The sequence below is a fragment of the Mauremys reevesii genome, linkage group 1 (genome assembly GCF_016161935.1).
Source record: "Mauremys reevesii isolate NIE-2019 linkage group 1, ASM1616193v1, whole genome shotgun sequence".
Taxonomy (NCBI): Eukaryota; Metazoa; Chordata; order Testudines; family Geoemydidae; genus Mauremys; species Mauremys reevesii.
Window position 1 is genome coordinate 222,987,454 of NC_052623.1, and position 15,262 is coordinate 223,002,715.

General features: G+C 54.2%; 1 protein-coding gene across 1 annotated transcript in view; it reads left to right on the forward strand.

Moving 5' to 3' along the window:
• LOC120371630 (antigen WC1.1-like) overlaps nt 1-15,262 on the forward strand; it is a 198,082-nt gene that overhangs the window by 19,067 nt on the left and 163,753 nt on the right. Inside the window, exon 7 of the mRNA XM_039487611.1 lies at nt 6,955-7,080. Within this exon, the coding sequence (XP_039343545.1) occupies nt 6,955-7,080 (126 nt within the window). The remainder of the gene's footprint in view (nt 1-6,954; nt 7,081-15,262) is intronic.

Sequence of the window (15,262 nt, forward strand, 5' to 3'; positions counted from 1 at the left end):
ATGATCAGACTGACATTGCAGGGGATGGACAATTATTACCACGTGAGGGATAAATTACTGCACGATTGTGGGATGGTGTCACATAGTGATGCCAAGCACATGTTCAGCTCAGTGTATTTTTGTTGGATTTATGAGAAAATGTTTATCATCCCCTGAATATTTATTTTCTATAGGAAATTTGACTGCTTCACATGATGCAGACCCAGTGATGTAGGGGAGCATAAAATACTCTCCAGTTATTTGTGGGATAGCGTCATATAGTGATGCCAAGCACATACTCAGCTCAATGTATTTTTGTTGGATTGATGAGGAAATGTGCATCATCCCTTTGATATTTTTTATTTCCTAATGGAAATTTGAGTTTGCCTCACATAACACAGACACAGTGATGCGGGGAAGTTTACAATATAGGGGAAATCACCCCATGTAGCTACTTTTCCCTTTCCCACAGTGCTCCAATTCTTTTCCCTGAGCCCTGAGCAGAGGCCAGGTCAGTCTTTGCCAGAAGATCGTGTTTCACAATTATTGACCTCTTTACATTGTGCAGGAAAACAAATGTGTAAAATGATGTGGGGTCCAGACAAACAAGAGAGAAAATATCAGTGACGGATCAAAGCCGCAGGTTTTACTCCCAGACCCAGATCTGAACTTCTCCAATGTTCAGAGAGCTGTGGGGGGTCATTATTCCAAGCTGGGCCACAGAAGTGGAGCCAGTATATGATAGAGAGAGTATGCAAATGTGATTTTTATCCTGAAAGGTGCTGATGGCTGCTATTGGGGAGTCTTTGATCCTAAGACAATCACAGACCTCCTGAAAGTCAGTGGCAGGGTGAGAACTCTTTTTTAGGCTCAAGAGATGGAGCAATCAAGATCCTTTATGTGCTGAAAAAAGCTGCAGACAGTGGGAGCTACTGCCAAAGGCACTGGGCATATGGGCAGGGCAGAGCTAAGCCAGGAGTTTCCCTTGTTGCCAATGCAGGGGCCAGGATACTGGCGTCAGACTGTCTGTTGGAGGGAGAAGCCAGTAGAAGGAGTTGTGACTGGGATCTTGGAAGTAGAAAAGAAACAAAACCAGTTGGAGCTCGCTGAAGGGGCAGGCTGGGGGATTTCTGAGCAAGGAAATTGCTGGCTGTTCTTAGTTTCTACTGTGTGCAGGGAAACAGAACTGTGTGTGCACTTAGCTAGAGCAGTGTTACAGCCTTCGGTCCTGTCACAAGTGACCATCACTGAGTTAACCCCACTGAAAAAAGCCCTTTTTTTCTTAGTGCAGACCAGGCCCCATTGGTTGGCTGTGGGACTGCACTGAAGTGAGTCATACCTGAATAAATGCCCCTGTGGACTGCAGAAAAGTGAGAGGTTTGTATTTGCTTGGCATTAAAGGAGCAGGATGGTCTGGGCATGTACTAGTATGAACTGCACTGTTCTCTGAGCTCCATGGATGCTTGATAAACATGGTGTCCCCTGCTCAGCCATCCACTGCTGCAGCCAGCCTGTTCCAGGGGTCACAGTGGAACTCTGCATGTAGCTGTAACTCATAGGCATTGTAATGATGCCCGTACTTGCTCCCAGTCTCAGGGTCAATCCTATGTCTTCACACCCTGTCATGTAGACTAATTCTCCCAGCCAATATCCCAGTGTAAGCGGGGGAATGGTCCCGCTATTGTGGGGAACTTTCCTGGCTTCTGCACTACCCCGGGGAAGTGGGCTAGCGAAGGGATCTGAGTCCTCGCTCCCACTTCCTTTACCCAGAGACCTCCCTGCCCTTGAGGACTCCCCTTCCACTCTCCTGTCTGGCAGAGTCCTCGTAATTCCAACAAGGCTGGGCCTAGGATTCCTGGGGGGCTCGACCCCCAACCTAGCTGTGGTCACCTAGGACAGGGCTAGGGTGTCCCCACTCTGGGGTAATCTCTTTGCACTGCACACATCCCTGACCCACTGATCACATCATACAATTTAAAGCAAATACAAGTTATTTAATTAACACTTAATTTAAAAAAGAATAAGGAAAAATGGGAGAGGTTAAAGGAAAACACATTACGCTGCTCTGTAGCAGGGAACATTTCAAACAGTGTCTCTGGAACGTCAGGGCAGTTCACAGTCTGTTCCTTGTAGGTCCCAGGCCTCCTTCTCAGGCCCTGGCTGTGCTGAAGGGATGCTGCGGGTTGGACACTTGCTCTGCCTCTGGTTGGCAGGACCCTTCTCCCCAGCGTCACCCCCGCCCTGTCAGGGTTATGATCACCCTCCCAGTCTGGCTTGCAGGGCCTCTTGGCTGAGGTATCTCCCTGTGCTGGGCCCACTGCCCAGGGTCCCCCTTGCTCTCCCCAGCTGCTCACCGCACCAGGCTCTGAACTGCCCCAGCTCCAGCTCCAGCTCCTGCTCCAGCTCCACTCTGCCTCAGCATGGCTGATACTGCTACTCTGACTTCAGCTCCCTGGGCTGCTTCTCTGGCCTCTCTGGCTCCGGTTGCTACCGCTCCGCTCCCAGGGCAGGGCTGCTCTGCAGGCTGTTTCTGTGACTCTGCTCTGAGCTCTCATCTGCTTCCTGGGCTGCTTGTCTGACCCTCTGGCTCTGGTTGCTGCAGCTCTCCTCCCAGAGCAGGGCAGCTGTCTCTGGGCTGTGCTCTGGCTTTTTGGGCTGCAGCTCCACTCCCATCAGCTTAGCTTGGGCCTTGCTCTCTCCTTAGCTCGGCCCCACTCCCTCTGACTCAGACAAATCCAGCTCACACGGAAGACGGGACCCCTTGGCCTCCTGACTCCTTGATTAGCCTGCCCGCCCTGTCAATCAGGCTGACCTGGAGCACTGGCCTCACCACATTGTTCCTGGAGACTGCCAGTCTCAGGCTCCTGATTTCCCATCGACTTCTCCCTTTTTAGTGCTGGGAGCTAGCAACCAAACACCCCCACTCAATGTTAGTGTAACCCTTCTGCCCCTCTGAGTTAGCAGCAACAAGGGCTGGGTTCAGTATCCAGGGGTTCCGTTTCAATAACACAATGCAAAACCGGCTCGAGCCCCCACCCAGTGACCTGGGACAATTACCTACCACCCCCCCCGGGCGCCTCTAGGAGGCAATACTTCCCCACTCGCAAGCACAGAGTCCGAGTGTAGCAAAATCCTTTTAATAAAGGAGGGAAACAATGCGGCATCACGTTGGAGAGACACCACAAACAGGACTATACACAAACCATAAGCAAAAAAAACCCCCAACTTTCAAGTACATTTGGCACTGTCCTTTCCCCCTTAGGGTCTTAAGTCCAATCACCCCAAAGTCCAACAACCCAAGAGTCTCTGTCTCTGGTCAGTGCCACCCCAGAGTTCAAAAGTTTATCTGCAGAGTTTTACCCCCCCCCCAGCCTGGGTGGAAATGGGGGGGGCACACACAGGGTGTTAAAGGACACCTTATGTGGGCCAGGGCCGACTGCCCCGCTTCTCCGTGGAGTTCTGCTGCAGCCTTCACCACGACTGGCTCCACTCCATCAGCTGTGCCGCTCCTCCAGCCAACCTGTGAACCACATCAGCTGTCCCCGTGAATCGCTCCACACTGCTCACTGTTCCACAGGCTGCGCCAACGTGCTGCAGACTGCTCCGCTCTGCCAGCTGCTTAGCAATCAATCTTCAGGCTCCCCTACTCAGTGATCTCAGCTCAGTAAGCTTAGCTCTTTTAGTGATTTCAGCTCTTAGTGGTTTCAACTTGAGCCCCAGTGCCACCTTGGCCCAACATGAATTCAGGTCGGCAGCCTCCAGATGGACTCCTAAAGGATTTAAAATTAGCTCTGCTCTTTAACAGTGGAGAGAGGAGGAAGTGCAATTGGTGTTCCAGGCCCTCAAAAGGGGCCCATACCATCAGGTACACACACCAGTCCCCAGCCTCTCTCCCTTCACTGGGTTTTGGAACCCATGTCCCTTGTCTAGCAGGTACTATTTAATGTAGGTTGAGTCATTTCTGTCATAAAGCAGTCTCATAGTTCCTCATTCACATAATTAAGGTAACAGCACTTTTTTCTCCTTCCTGCCCCAATAACAAAGAAATTGGGGATTCCACAGTGTGAAAATAACCATCCCATGCTGCTGTGTGTTATGCTAAGTGGAGTGGGTTTACCAATGCAAATGCACATTCCTAAAATTCCTTTGCCCACTCCTCATAATGTACCACCAGATGTCAGGGTAGATCTCATCCTGACTCTGCTTACATTAGTAAGGGGGCAACAGTCCCCTTACATTAGGACTGTGTGACAGGCATCCTCACAGTTCCTGTGACCTGTCTGTCTCCCAGCAGCCAGCTTTGCCTCTCCACATCCCCCAGAGAGACAAAAAACTCTAGAGACAACTGGGGGCAGGAGGTGGCACTCAGATCTGGCTACTGGGAAAAAAGCCAATGGCAGGGAGTGGGGGCAAAGTCTGCTGCTCATCTGGGGAAAGAGCAGCCTGTACATGCAGGGCAGAGAGGCCAGGTAGAAAGGGGAGAAGAGCCCAGGGGAGGCAGGTGGGAAGAGAGAAATGTGGAAGAGGGAAATGTGTGGGGCAGGTGGGGAGAAGAAGCTCTGGCAGGGAGCACAAGGCTGTATTGCCAAGTGCCACAGAACAAAAATTACAAGGTTATAAAAAAAATCCAGTCATGTTACTCAGTCTGTCTTTGGACTTTTGAACTCCCCTCTGCTCCTCTGCCAGAGAGAGGGTGAGAATCCCAGGCTGAAAAGTCACCATTTAATGCACAGAAACTGCACAACTCCCCCTGGCTGCTCAGCTGGAGACTGTGCTTCCCTCCCCTCACCCATGAGACGGGAACTGCCGTCCATTACCCAGCACTGCCTTTGCTCTCCCTCCTGGTTCAGTTCCTCTGACAGACGAAGGGATGACTGGGAAATAGTTTGACAGCCACTGAGCTAATTCATGCAGCGTGGTTCACACTCGCACACAGAACTTCTGTTACTGTTCAGGGTTTAATTACAGATACTGGAGACCTTCACACTGACATCAACCATTCACATCAGCAATAATGTCACCGTAACACGACGGGTTTGGTTTAGTCATTTGCAAATAGGAACACTTCCCTGGCTTCCCCCACCCCACCCTGCAACTTCTCTGTCTCAGACTGAATCACACCCCACAATCTAGAGGCCCCTCCTCTTCCCTTGCCTCCCTCCAGCCTCCTGTTCCAGACCCCCTCCCCCCTCTCCACACTCCCTCCTGCCCCCTACTCCAGTCGTTATTTCTCACCCCACTACTCCCTCATGCCCCTCTGCTCCAGACCCCCACCTCCCTGCCCCTCCATTCCCCTCACCTCCCTCCTTCCTGCCAGGGCCGGCTCCAGGCACCAGCCGAGCAAGCTGATGCTTGGGGCAGCAGAGTCCAAGGGGCAGCATTCCGCCCAATCCATTATTTTGTTTGCGCTTCGCCGCTTCCACCGCCCCTGCAGGTTTTTTTCTTTTGGTTTGCTGCTCCTGCGGCGTGGAGGAGGGAAGCTGCTGGGAGCGGTGCCAGGTCTGCAGCAAGCCTGGCACAGCAGCCTGCATCCCTCCCTGCCTGCCCACTGGAGCGGCACAGAGCCCTCCAAGCCAGCGGTGCGGCGGGAGGGGCCGCATGGCGAGCGTCTCACTTAAGGAAGCCCTGGCTGCCCCCCTTCTCCCCGCCCCCGCTAGCTGGGGTGTGCAGTCCGCTGCCTGGGGTCTGCAGGGCTGGGAGTCCCCCTGCACCCACGCTCCCGCCGCCCCACAGGTATTTTTTTTTCTTTTTGTTTTTCCTTCTCTTTGTTGCTCCGGCCGGCTGGCAGGCAGGTTTGTTTCGTCCCCCTGCTCCAACCGACAGGCAGGTTTACCAGATTTCCCGCCTCTCACCCTTTGCTGCTCCAGCCGTGCGGCAGATTGGTTTCCCGCCCCCGCCCCACTTTGCTGCTCCAGCCGGGTGGCAGGTTGGTTTCTCGCCCCCACCCCCTTGCTGTTCCGGCCGCTGCACAGGTTGTTGTTTTTTTTTTTTTTTTTGCTTGGGGCGGCAAAAAAGCCAGAGCCGGCCCTGCTTCCTGCCTCCTTCTCCAGACCCCTCAGCCAATTCTCCCTGTTCCCCAACTCTAGACCCCTCCTCTCCCTGTCTTCTGACACAACTTTCTAGCCCCCTTCCTTCATCTGGTCCCCTGCTCCAGACCCCCACCTACCTGCCCCTCCACACTCCTTGCCTCCCTCCTTCCTGCCTCCTTCTCCAGCCCCCTTAGCCCCCTCCACAGATCTCACTCCTCCCCTACTCCAGACCCCCTCCTCTTCCTTCCTCCTGACCCAACTTTTCAGACCCCCCTCCCTTCCCCTGGTCCCCTGCTCCAGACTCTCCACTCTCCACTTTACATTCCTCCTTTCTGCCCACACAACACTTGCACCCCATTCCTTAACAACCCTTGAATCTGCTTCCTGCCCCCCCGAGTGCCCTTATTCCCTCACTCTCCCCATCCTCCTTGCACAGGGTCTCTGCTTCCCATCACAGTCCCTGGATCCTGTCCAGTCCCTTGAGCCATTCAGGGGAAGCCATGTTTCCTGTGGGCTTCAGTCTCATTGAAAACAGTGGGAAGTGGCAGCCAGCTTTATTCAGGGCGGCCTCACTCCCACATGTGGACAGACTGTAGGGAGATGGCGGCATCTCGCTGGCTTCAGCCCCAGTGACAGTGACAGGAGATGGTGCCTTTTGGAATAAGGGAAACTGTGAGTTGGTGTCTTTCATCATGTTCTCACGAGACAGGTAAAAACACCCCAAATCTCCAGAGTGGAGATAAAATGGTGAGAGCTGCAGCACTGACAGCCCCGAGTGTGAGGCCCTGAGATGGGATCAGGTGGAGCCATGAGGCAGCTCTGGGCATGTCCCATTCTCCTGGCTCTGGGCGCGGATCCCCTGCTGTTGGGCGTGGACTCTGCTGTGATAACGCTGGGGAGGGGGCTCCCTGTTCACCCTGACCCTGCTCTGTGTCTTTCTTTGAAGGTGCTGATGAGCTGAGGCTGGCGAATGGAGGCAGCCCCTGTGCCGGGAGAGTGGAGGTTAAACACCAGGATCAGTGGGGGACGGTGTGTGATACCAACTGGGACATGGAAGATGCTGAGGTGGTTTGTAAGCAGCTGGGATGTGGAGATGCTGTCAGTGCCCCTGACTGGGCTCATTTTGGAGAAGGATCTGGACCGACTTGGCTGTATCTAGTTGATTGTGGTGGTGACGAGTCAGCTCTCTGGGACTGCAGGCATAGAGGATGGGGTGTAGCCAACTGCCCTCATTCTTATGACACTGGAGTGATCTGCTCAGGTAAGAACTCGGCCAACCTGCCCCCGTAGGAAACTCCCCATAAGGGAGAAGAGACTGAACCCAAAGTGTGTGACATTCCTGGTGACTCAGAGCTGAATCGTGCCCTGCCCTGGGGTCAGGGTGGAGCTGACCAGTCTCTCCCTGAGCTCCCCTGGGCAGACTGGGGATGAGCAGGCTGTGCCAGCCTTTGGGCCACTAGCAGGGGCAGCTGGGGCAGTCATTGTGCGGTGGGTGTCCCCATTAGCAGATGGGTACAGCAGCCCAGTGTCTCCCCAGAGCAGTGGCAGCAGCAGGGATTCTGCCTGTGGCTGCAGGAGCTGAGACATGAGTTGGGGGAGGGGGACGGGACAAGTGCTGTGGAGCTTTCCCCAGAGTTCACTGAAGCAGTAAAGGAGGAGCCCTCAGCCTGACCATGGCAAGGGGGAGAGGCCAAAACAGCTGGGGGTAGGTGCAGGGGTTAAAATTGGCTACACTGCGCCACACAGCTCCCTCCTTCCCCAAATCTCCCCACAGGGAACTCCCATGTGGTGCGTAGCTTTTTGCTTAACAGCTTCCTTCACAGGCTGCCTTCCCATGCAGGGTGGGCTAGATTTACCCCCCAGCACAATGTGATGGAGATACACCTGGATCCCTCTGAACTCTGCATTTGGGAAATATATGTTTGCATAATCTGACTTCATCAAAACTTGTGCAAGAAAAATGCCTGGGCACAGAGGCTTGCACAGAGTGACTAATGCACTGATAGAAACAGCCCCTGACAGGTAATACTTAGGATAGGAACATGGATATCTACAGCTGGCTGAACAGCGATAACACCTCTTTGCTCTGATTAGCTCAGTTTGTACCTCTCTGCTAGTTCCTGATCACCACCATTGGTGAGGTCACATCTGAGTACGGGGGTCAGTGCTCTTTGTGTCTCCCTCTCGCATCCTGCCACTCACTCACTATCCTCATTGTAGGATCTCCAGAAACTGTGGGGGGGGGGATTTCACCCCAGCTCTGTGTCCTCTCAGCCCCGGCTGTGTCAGCACAAAGGGGCCACAGTCACCATAAGCCCCGCCCCTTCCCTCAGAACTGTGTCTGGTTCAGTGGGGGTGTGATGGGGCAGTAACCCTGCTCCTGCCCTGAAGGGCTTAAAACAGCCCTGGGAGAGGGCTGTGGTAGGGGAAAACCTGGGCTCATTGGGGAAGTAGCCACAGCTGGGCCATGCCCCAATCAGGCTGCAGCTGGCCCTTATAAGAGGGCAGTGGCCCAGGGAGCAGTCAGTCTCTCTCTGCTTAGAGAGCAGGGGCGGCTCTAGGAATCCCGCCGCCCCAAGCAGGGCGGCGCGCCGCGGGGCGCGCGCTGGCGGTCGCCGGTCCTGCGGCTCCGGGGGACCTCTTGCAGTCATGCCTGCGGGAGATCCGCTGGAACCGCGGCTCCGGTGGACCTCCTGCAGGCATGACTGCAGAAGGTCCGCTGGAGCCACCTGCCGGTAAAATGCCGCCCCAAGCGCGCGCTTGGCACGCTGGGGTCTGGAGCCGGCCCTGTTAGAGAGAGAGGGGCTTGGCTCTGGGAAGCTCAGGATACTTAGGGTAAAGCAGGGCTGGGGAAAGACCAGAGGGGCTGGGGAGCTCCAGGCTGGCAACTCCCCAGGCTGCAGGGCCTAATTCAAGGCCCCATAGAGGTACTGGGTTACACAGAAAGGCAGCACATCCAAAAACCCCTTGCCTGTGATGAGTGGCTTATACTGCAGTCTGCCCCAGGGAGCGGGGGCTAGTTGGTGACTAGCAGTGGCCTATGACTGAAGTGAGGTGGGGGTAGGAGTTCCCTGGGGAGGGGAGACCCTGAGACTGAGGGATGTACTGCCGGGGGCAGCATCCCAGATAATGGGGTACTGGAGTCCTGGGAGGGACACAGGGGCCAAGCAGCAGTGGGATACTGGCCTGCAGAGGGTGTTTCAAGGCTGGAAAATGAACTAATTCCCAGGACACCAGCAGGAGGCGTCGAAGGAGTGAGTCTCACACTGGTACAGGGGGCCTCCTCAACAGGCCCTAAACAGGAGTAATCTCCAGTACATGGAGGTGCATTTGTAACACTGACAGACCATGGTCATTAGTGGGCAGGACTGAACCTGGGATCCCTAAAGCTTAGTGCTATGGGCCTATACTGCATGAGCTAAAAAAATACCAGCCTATTAACCAAAACTGTAGCAAACTCATCAATAACTAGGTGCCACTAGAGGGAGACAGAGCACCACACCCAGCAGGAATGGGTTACACATTGGCTCCCTTGTCAGTCCCTGTGCCAGGTTCAGCTCTGGTGCAAGGAGCTACCAGGGCAGAGGGTCTCTCTCTCGGCTTGATTCTGGATTTCCCACATAAAGTGAGGCCTGCAGCTGCAGTCTCTCAACTGATCCTGGTGTAACTGACTGAGCTGTACCATCCTTATTTCCACTGTTTCTGTACCAGAAATGCACAATTGCAGAGAGGAGCTCATTTGCATAATGGGAGGAGCCAAAAGCACGAGCCTAGCAGACACACCCCCATTCCCTGCTGGGTCTGTGTGTGTATGTCTGTGTGATTTCTGCCATGGTTTCCCAGCCCTGCTTGGTCATATGGTGTGGCCCGGCCCCCCTCCCTGCCTGGCAGCTGCTGGAACCTGTGAGCTGCAAGCTGTGCCCCATGGGGAGAGGCAGGAGGAACAGATGGGAGCTGCAGGGAGGGGGCTGCTGCTTTCCAGGAGGGGAGACTGAGGGTAAGCGGGGGTGGGGCCTGCCTGCAGAATGGGGCATGACTTGAGGTGTTCCAAGGGTGGTTGAAAATTTTAATTGTGTCACCCCTGCACTACCAGCAGATATAGGTAGTCTCTGACTGGGATTGTAAACCCTGAATTTCTGGGCTGTTCCCTGCTGCTTGGGGGATTTGGAGCGTATCCAGAGGGTGCAAAGGAACTCGACTGGCTGCCTGGGAACTAGGCACAAGCAGTTCCCAAGGCAAATCCCGAGTAAATGCAAAGTAGAAACTTACCTGTCTGAGAAACCCTCACTCCAGCCATCCAACTCCAGTTACCTGGCTTTAAAGGTGTAACTCATGGTACAAAAGTGACTGATGAGCCACATAAATTGAGTGTCCCCCCTCCATACAAATTATTTACCTCAGAAATAAAGAATCGTTGTCCTGAGGTTACAGAGCCATTTACGCTAAAGGAAAAGATTCCTCAGCACTTTAAGTTTCCTGCATGAATGCTCAGTGTGTGTCCTCCATTTTGAGTCTTTATCACATATTGGCACCAAACTTGGGCCTTGTCAGGTGTCACAGAACTACAGGATCTGTGCTATGCCCCAGCTTTTAAACAGTCCCTTGAAGGACACCTTCAGTGTGCCAGACCCCAAGTGGTCACTCTCTTCCTTAAGGTAGGTCACGTGGCCTCAGTGCCTCCAAGACAGAGTCTCTGTGCTCCAGCACTCGTGTTTTGCACCATGAGCTCTGCCCAGTGAGTCCAACTGAGACTTACACTTATGAGGGACCAGTGCAACTCAGCAAGTATCTGCAGTGACTCCAGGCAGCCTTTTCAAAACACAGCAGGGTTTGTTAGTCAACTGGAACACAGCATCAGGAAGTCCTACGGTTAGGGTTACCATACATCTGGTTTTCCTGGACATAAACTCTTTTTTTGTTTGCTGACCTCTGTCCGGGCGGATTTTCCAAATAAGAGAAAATGTCCAGGATTTTTCCAGATGTTGCAGGTCAGAAAGAGCCATCTCCACACCCTGATTGGTCCCTCCCCAGGGCATCTGCATCTGCTGCGTCCTGCTAGCCCCATCCCAGCCTGGCCCACCAAGTAAGCAGAGCCACCCAGCACCTGTTGGCCTGGCCACCTGCCCCACCACAGGGCCTCAGAACCCAGTCAGGAGTTGTGAGAGGGCCAGGCCCCAGCTCCCAGCCCAGGGAAGGGGGAGAAGCCTGCAGGGAGACCTTGACTGTTGGGCTGGCTCTGCTGACTAGGCATGCACCAGCTGGCAGGAAATGTGACACTGACCCCCACCTCGAGAGTGAGGCTGCAGGTACCCTCTCCGGCATCCCCCAAATACTCCCTCCCAGTACACACATCCCTCCAGCATCCCCCAAATACTCCCTCCCAGTACACACACATCCCTCCAGCATCCAACAAATACTCCCTCCCAGTACACACCCCTCTAGCATCCCCCAAATACTCCCTCCCAGTATGCACACACCCCTCCAGCATCCCCCAAATACTCCCTCCCAGTACACACACATCCCTCCAGCATCCCCCAAATACTCCCTCCCAGTATACACACACCCCTCCAGGACCCCCCAAATATCTCCTCCAGCACCCGCCAACTGTAACCCCTCTCCATATTGGGTCACAGAAGGGCTACCATGAGCCATGCTGCTGTGGACCCATCTTGGTTTCTTCTCTCTTTCTCTCTCTCTTTCTCTCTCAGTCCCAGATGAGCTCCCATGTCTCTCCAAAGTCCAGTTCTTATCCTTGCCTCCTGTCACTGCTCGATCCATTGTCCTCCTCCTGCCAGTTATGGCCAATTATCCACATTGCAGCAAAGCAAACTCATCACAATTCCCACAGTCTACATGCCAGGCAGCAATCTTGTACCTACAGGGCACTACCAGAAGGGGAGCATGACAATGGACATGCCCAGGGGAGAACAGCAGAGACGCCAGCACAGAGCATGGCCTTGTTAAATGCTGTGATTGAATAGGACCCTATTCACCAGCTTTGCACGTACAACAGCCACTTACACCAAATTTGCCCAGGCTTACACTGGAGAATATGCACAATATAGATTTTGCTGATCACTCCCTTTCTTGCTGAGCCACTGTCCAAATTCTCTTTTGGAACCTGCCTCTTGTCTCACCGAACCAGCGGGTCTAGCTGCAGTTACAATGACTTCATCCAGCCAACCATCACCTCAAAGGTGGCAAATGGGTGCAGTGCACTAGTGGTGATGGTAAAGGGCCAGTTTACACCTTTGCAGCTTCCTACACACAGCGCTATGGAGACCTGAGCCCTCTGTGTGCACATAGCCCTGCACTCACTGCTAGAGCTAAACATTTCTTACACTGGTGCCCTATTAATTGTCACTGGTGCTCTACGAGTCCCACCCAGAACAGGAGGCCGTTGTTCATTCACTGCAATGAAGGCCAGACTCTCCTTACTGCCTGTGCACAGACAGCTCCGCATGTCAGAGACTGTGGAGTTAAGTTAAAATTAATTGACAGAAAGCTTCATTTACACAGAGTGCATGTTGCCCAGAGGTATCTCGTGCCCTTCTAGGACATCGAGTTGGGCCAAACTCAAACTGCTGAAAACCAGGCAATAGACAGTTACGGTAAATGCCAAGGCAGCCTTAACTCTGACCCCTGGAGCTGGAACTAGCTACTGGCACTGGGAATTATTTGCATGTGCTCCAGCTTCAGTCACTGTGTTAGGTGTAGCTGTACTGAATGGTGGAGGCATGAGTGGGAGCACTTCGGCAGAGCTGTGACTGTGATATGAGGAGGTCTGGGACTAAGCCCCACCATATGATGAAAGGGAAGAGGTGCCTGACTACCCTGGGGATCCCATATGCCTCATTTCAGTGCTGTGTTCTGTACAGTGTGTCAGGGGCAGAGCACAGGAATCTTCTTGCCATGGGGATAGCAGCAGTGAGGTGGGAGATGGAAGCAGTCTGTGTGTTTAATGATGGTGAAAGGACAGTGTTAGCTGGAATCCTGTGAGTGTGGGTGAAGTGGTTGTGAGAAGGGGCAAAGGGGTTGTACAATGTAACAAGTGTGGGGTTGTTTCTGACTGCGGAATAGGGTCAGTGTTTGCAGGGCACTGGCCACTGAGGACCTTCCTCTGTGACTGTGAAGTGTTTTCATTTTCTTGTGTGCAGATGCTTCAGTGCCAGGCCTTTCCTTTCCCTTGGAATGGCTCCCATTTTACAGTTTGTTTTCTGAATGTGGATCAGTGTCATGGAGGATCTTAGCACAGCTGTGGGACCCATGGCTACGGGTGGAGGCTTATCTGGTAGGAATCGCTGATCCAGCCAGGAGTTTGCATGCTGTACAGCAGGGCTGGCTCTAGGATTTTTGCCGCCCCTAGCAAAAAAAAATTTGGCTGCCCCCCACCCCAACCCTGGGCTCCCCCCCACACCAGTGCCCTCCCCCACCCACACCCCCTACCACCCCAGCCCTGGGCTCCCCCCCACAAATGTGACCACCTCGTTCACCACAGCAATCCTCGTTTACACTTGCACTGGGGATCAAACTGTTTCTCCTATTTTTATTTCACTTTAGTATAAATCTTGCCCCCACCTCCCGAAATCCCATCTTTAGTGCTCCAAATGCACATGGAAGGCATAGGGACTAACCCTCAAACCTTGTACCTGGAAAGGGATGGGGATCTAGTAAAGAGGGTTCAGGCAGAGCAGCGGGTGTGGGGGCGCTTGGGGGCTCTGTACTGGCAGAGAAGCTGGGTGTGATGTACTCACGGAGGAGGGTGGAGGAGGCGAGGAGGTATCAGGAGGGTTGCAGGAGAAGAGGTGCAGGGGAAGGGGGGAGGTGCGGGAGGAGAGGGCTGGGGGAAGGTACAAGGGGAAGGAGCAATGGGGGGAGGTACAAGTGAAGAGGCTGGGAGTGGAATGGGGGGTGTGAGGGCTGAGAGGGGCAGGTGCTGACAGCTGCTTCCCCAGCCCCGTGCAGGCAGAGCTGAGAGGACGGACACTCACCCCAAGGTGCCCGAGCCGTGGGGGTCCCCTGGGGGGCAGTATCCCCTGCTGCCCCGCTCGGAGCTGGGCTCTGCATCTCCCCGCCCAGGACAGGCAGCAGGGGCTGAGGAGGGGGAGGTGCGCGGCGAGCTGGGTCCGGGGGCAGGAGGGGGTGGTGGCAGCTCCCTGGCAGCTCGGGCTGCCCAGCCACTCGCCCTGTCAGTGCGGGAGCCGGGATCTGCGCCCCCTGCCCAGCCCGGCAGCGCCCTGCACAGCCCACTCGGGCGGGGAAATGCCGCCCTGCCCTGGGGAGACTCAGAGCGGCAGGGGTGGTGTCAGCAGGGCCCCTCCTCCCTCCCTGCATCCCGGGCCCCACTTCACCCCCTCCCCAGCTCCTCACACACAGGCTGGACTGCGGTTCAGGCTGCCCTGCCGCTGGAGAGCCCGAGCATCATCCCCCGGAGCTGAGCCCCTCTCGCCGCTGCAGCCTGGGCTCAGCTCTAGGGGATGATGCTCGGGCTCCCCAGCAGCAGGGCAGCCTGAACCGCGGTCCAGCCTGTGCGACTCAGGGTGCCGTGAGCGCCATCTAGCGACTGAAGCCAGAACAGCAGTGTCATAAGAACATAAGAACGGCCGTACTGGGTCAGACCAAAGGTCCATCTAGCCCAGTATCTGTCTACCGACAGTGGCCAACGCCAGGTGCCCCAGAGGGACTGAACCTAACAGGCAATGATCAAGTGATCTCTCTCCTGCCATCCATCTCCATCCTCTGACGAACAGAGGCTAGGGACACCATTCTTACCCATTCTGGCTAATAGCCATTTATGGACTTAGCCACCATGAATTTATCCAGTCCCCTTTTAAACATTGTTATAGTCCTAGCCTTCACAACCTCCTCAGGTAAGGAGTTCCACAAGTTGACTGTGTGCTGCGTGAAGAAGAACTTCCTTTTATTTGTTTTAAACCTGCTGCCTATTAATTTCATTTGGTGATCCCTAGTTCTTGTATTATGGGAATAAGTAAATAACTTTTCCTTATCCACTTTCTCAACATCACTCATGATTTTATATACCTCTATCATGTCCCCCCTTAGTCTTCTCTTTTCCAAGCTGAAGAGTCCTAGCCTCTTTAATCTTTCCTCATATGGGACCCTCTCTAAACCCCTAATCATTTTAGTTGCCCTTTTCTGAACCTTTTCTAGTGCTAGAATATCTTTTTTGAGGTGAGGAGACCACATCTGTACACAGTATTCGAGATGTGGGCATACCATGGATTTATATAAGG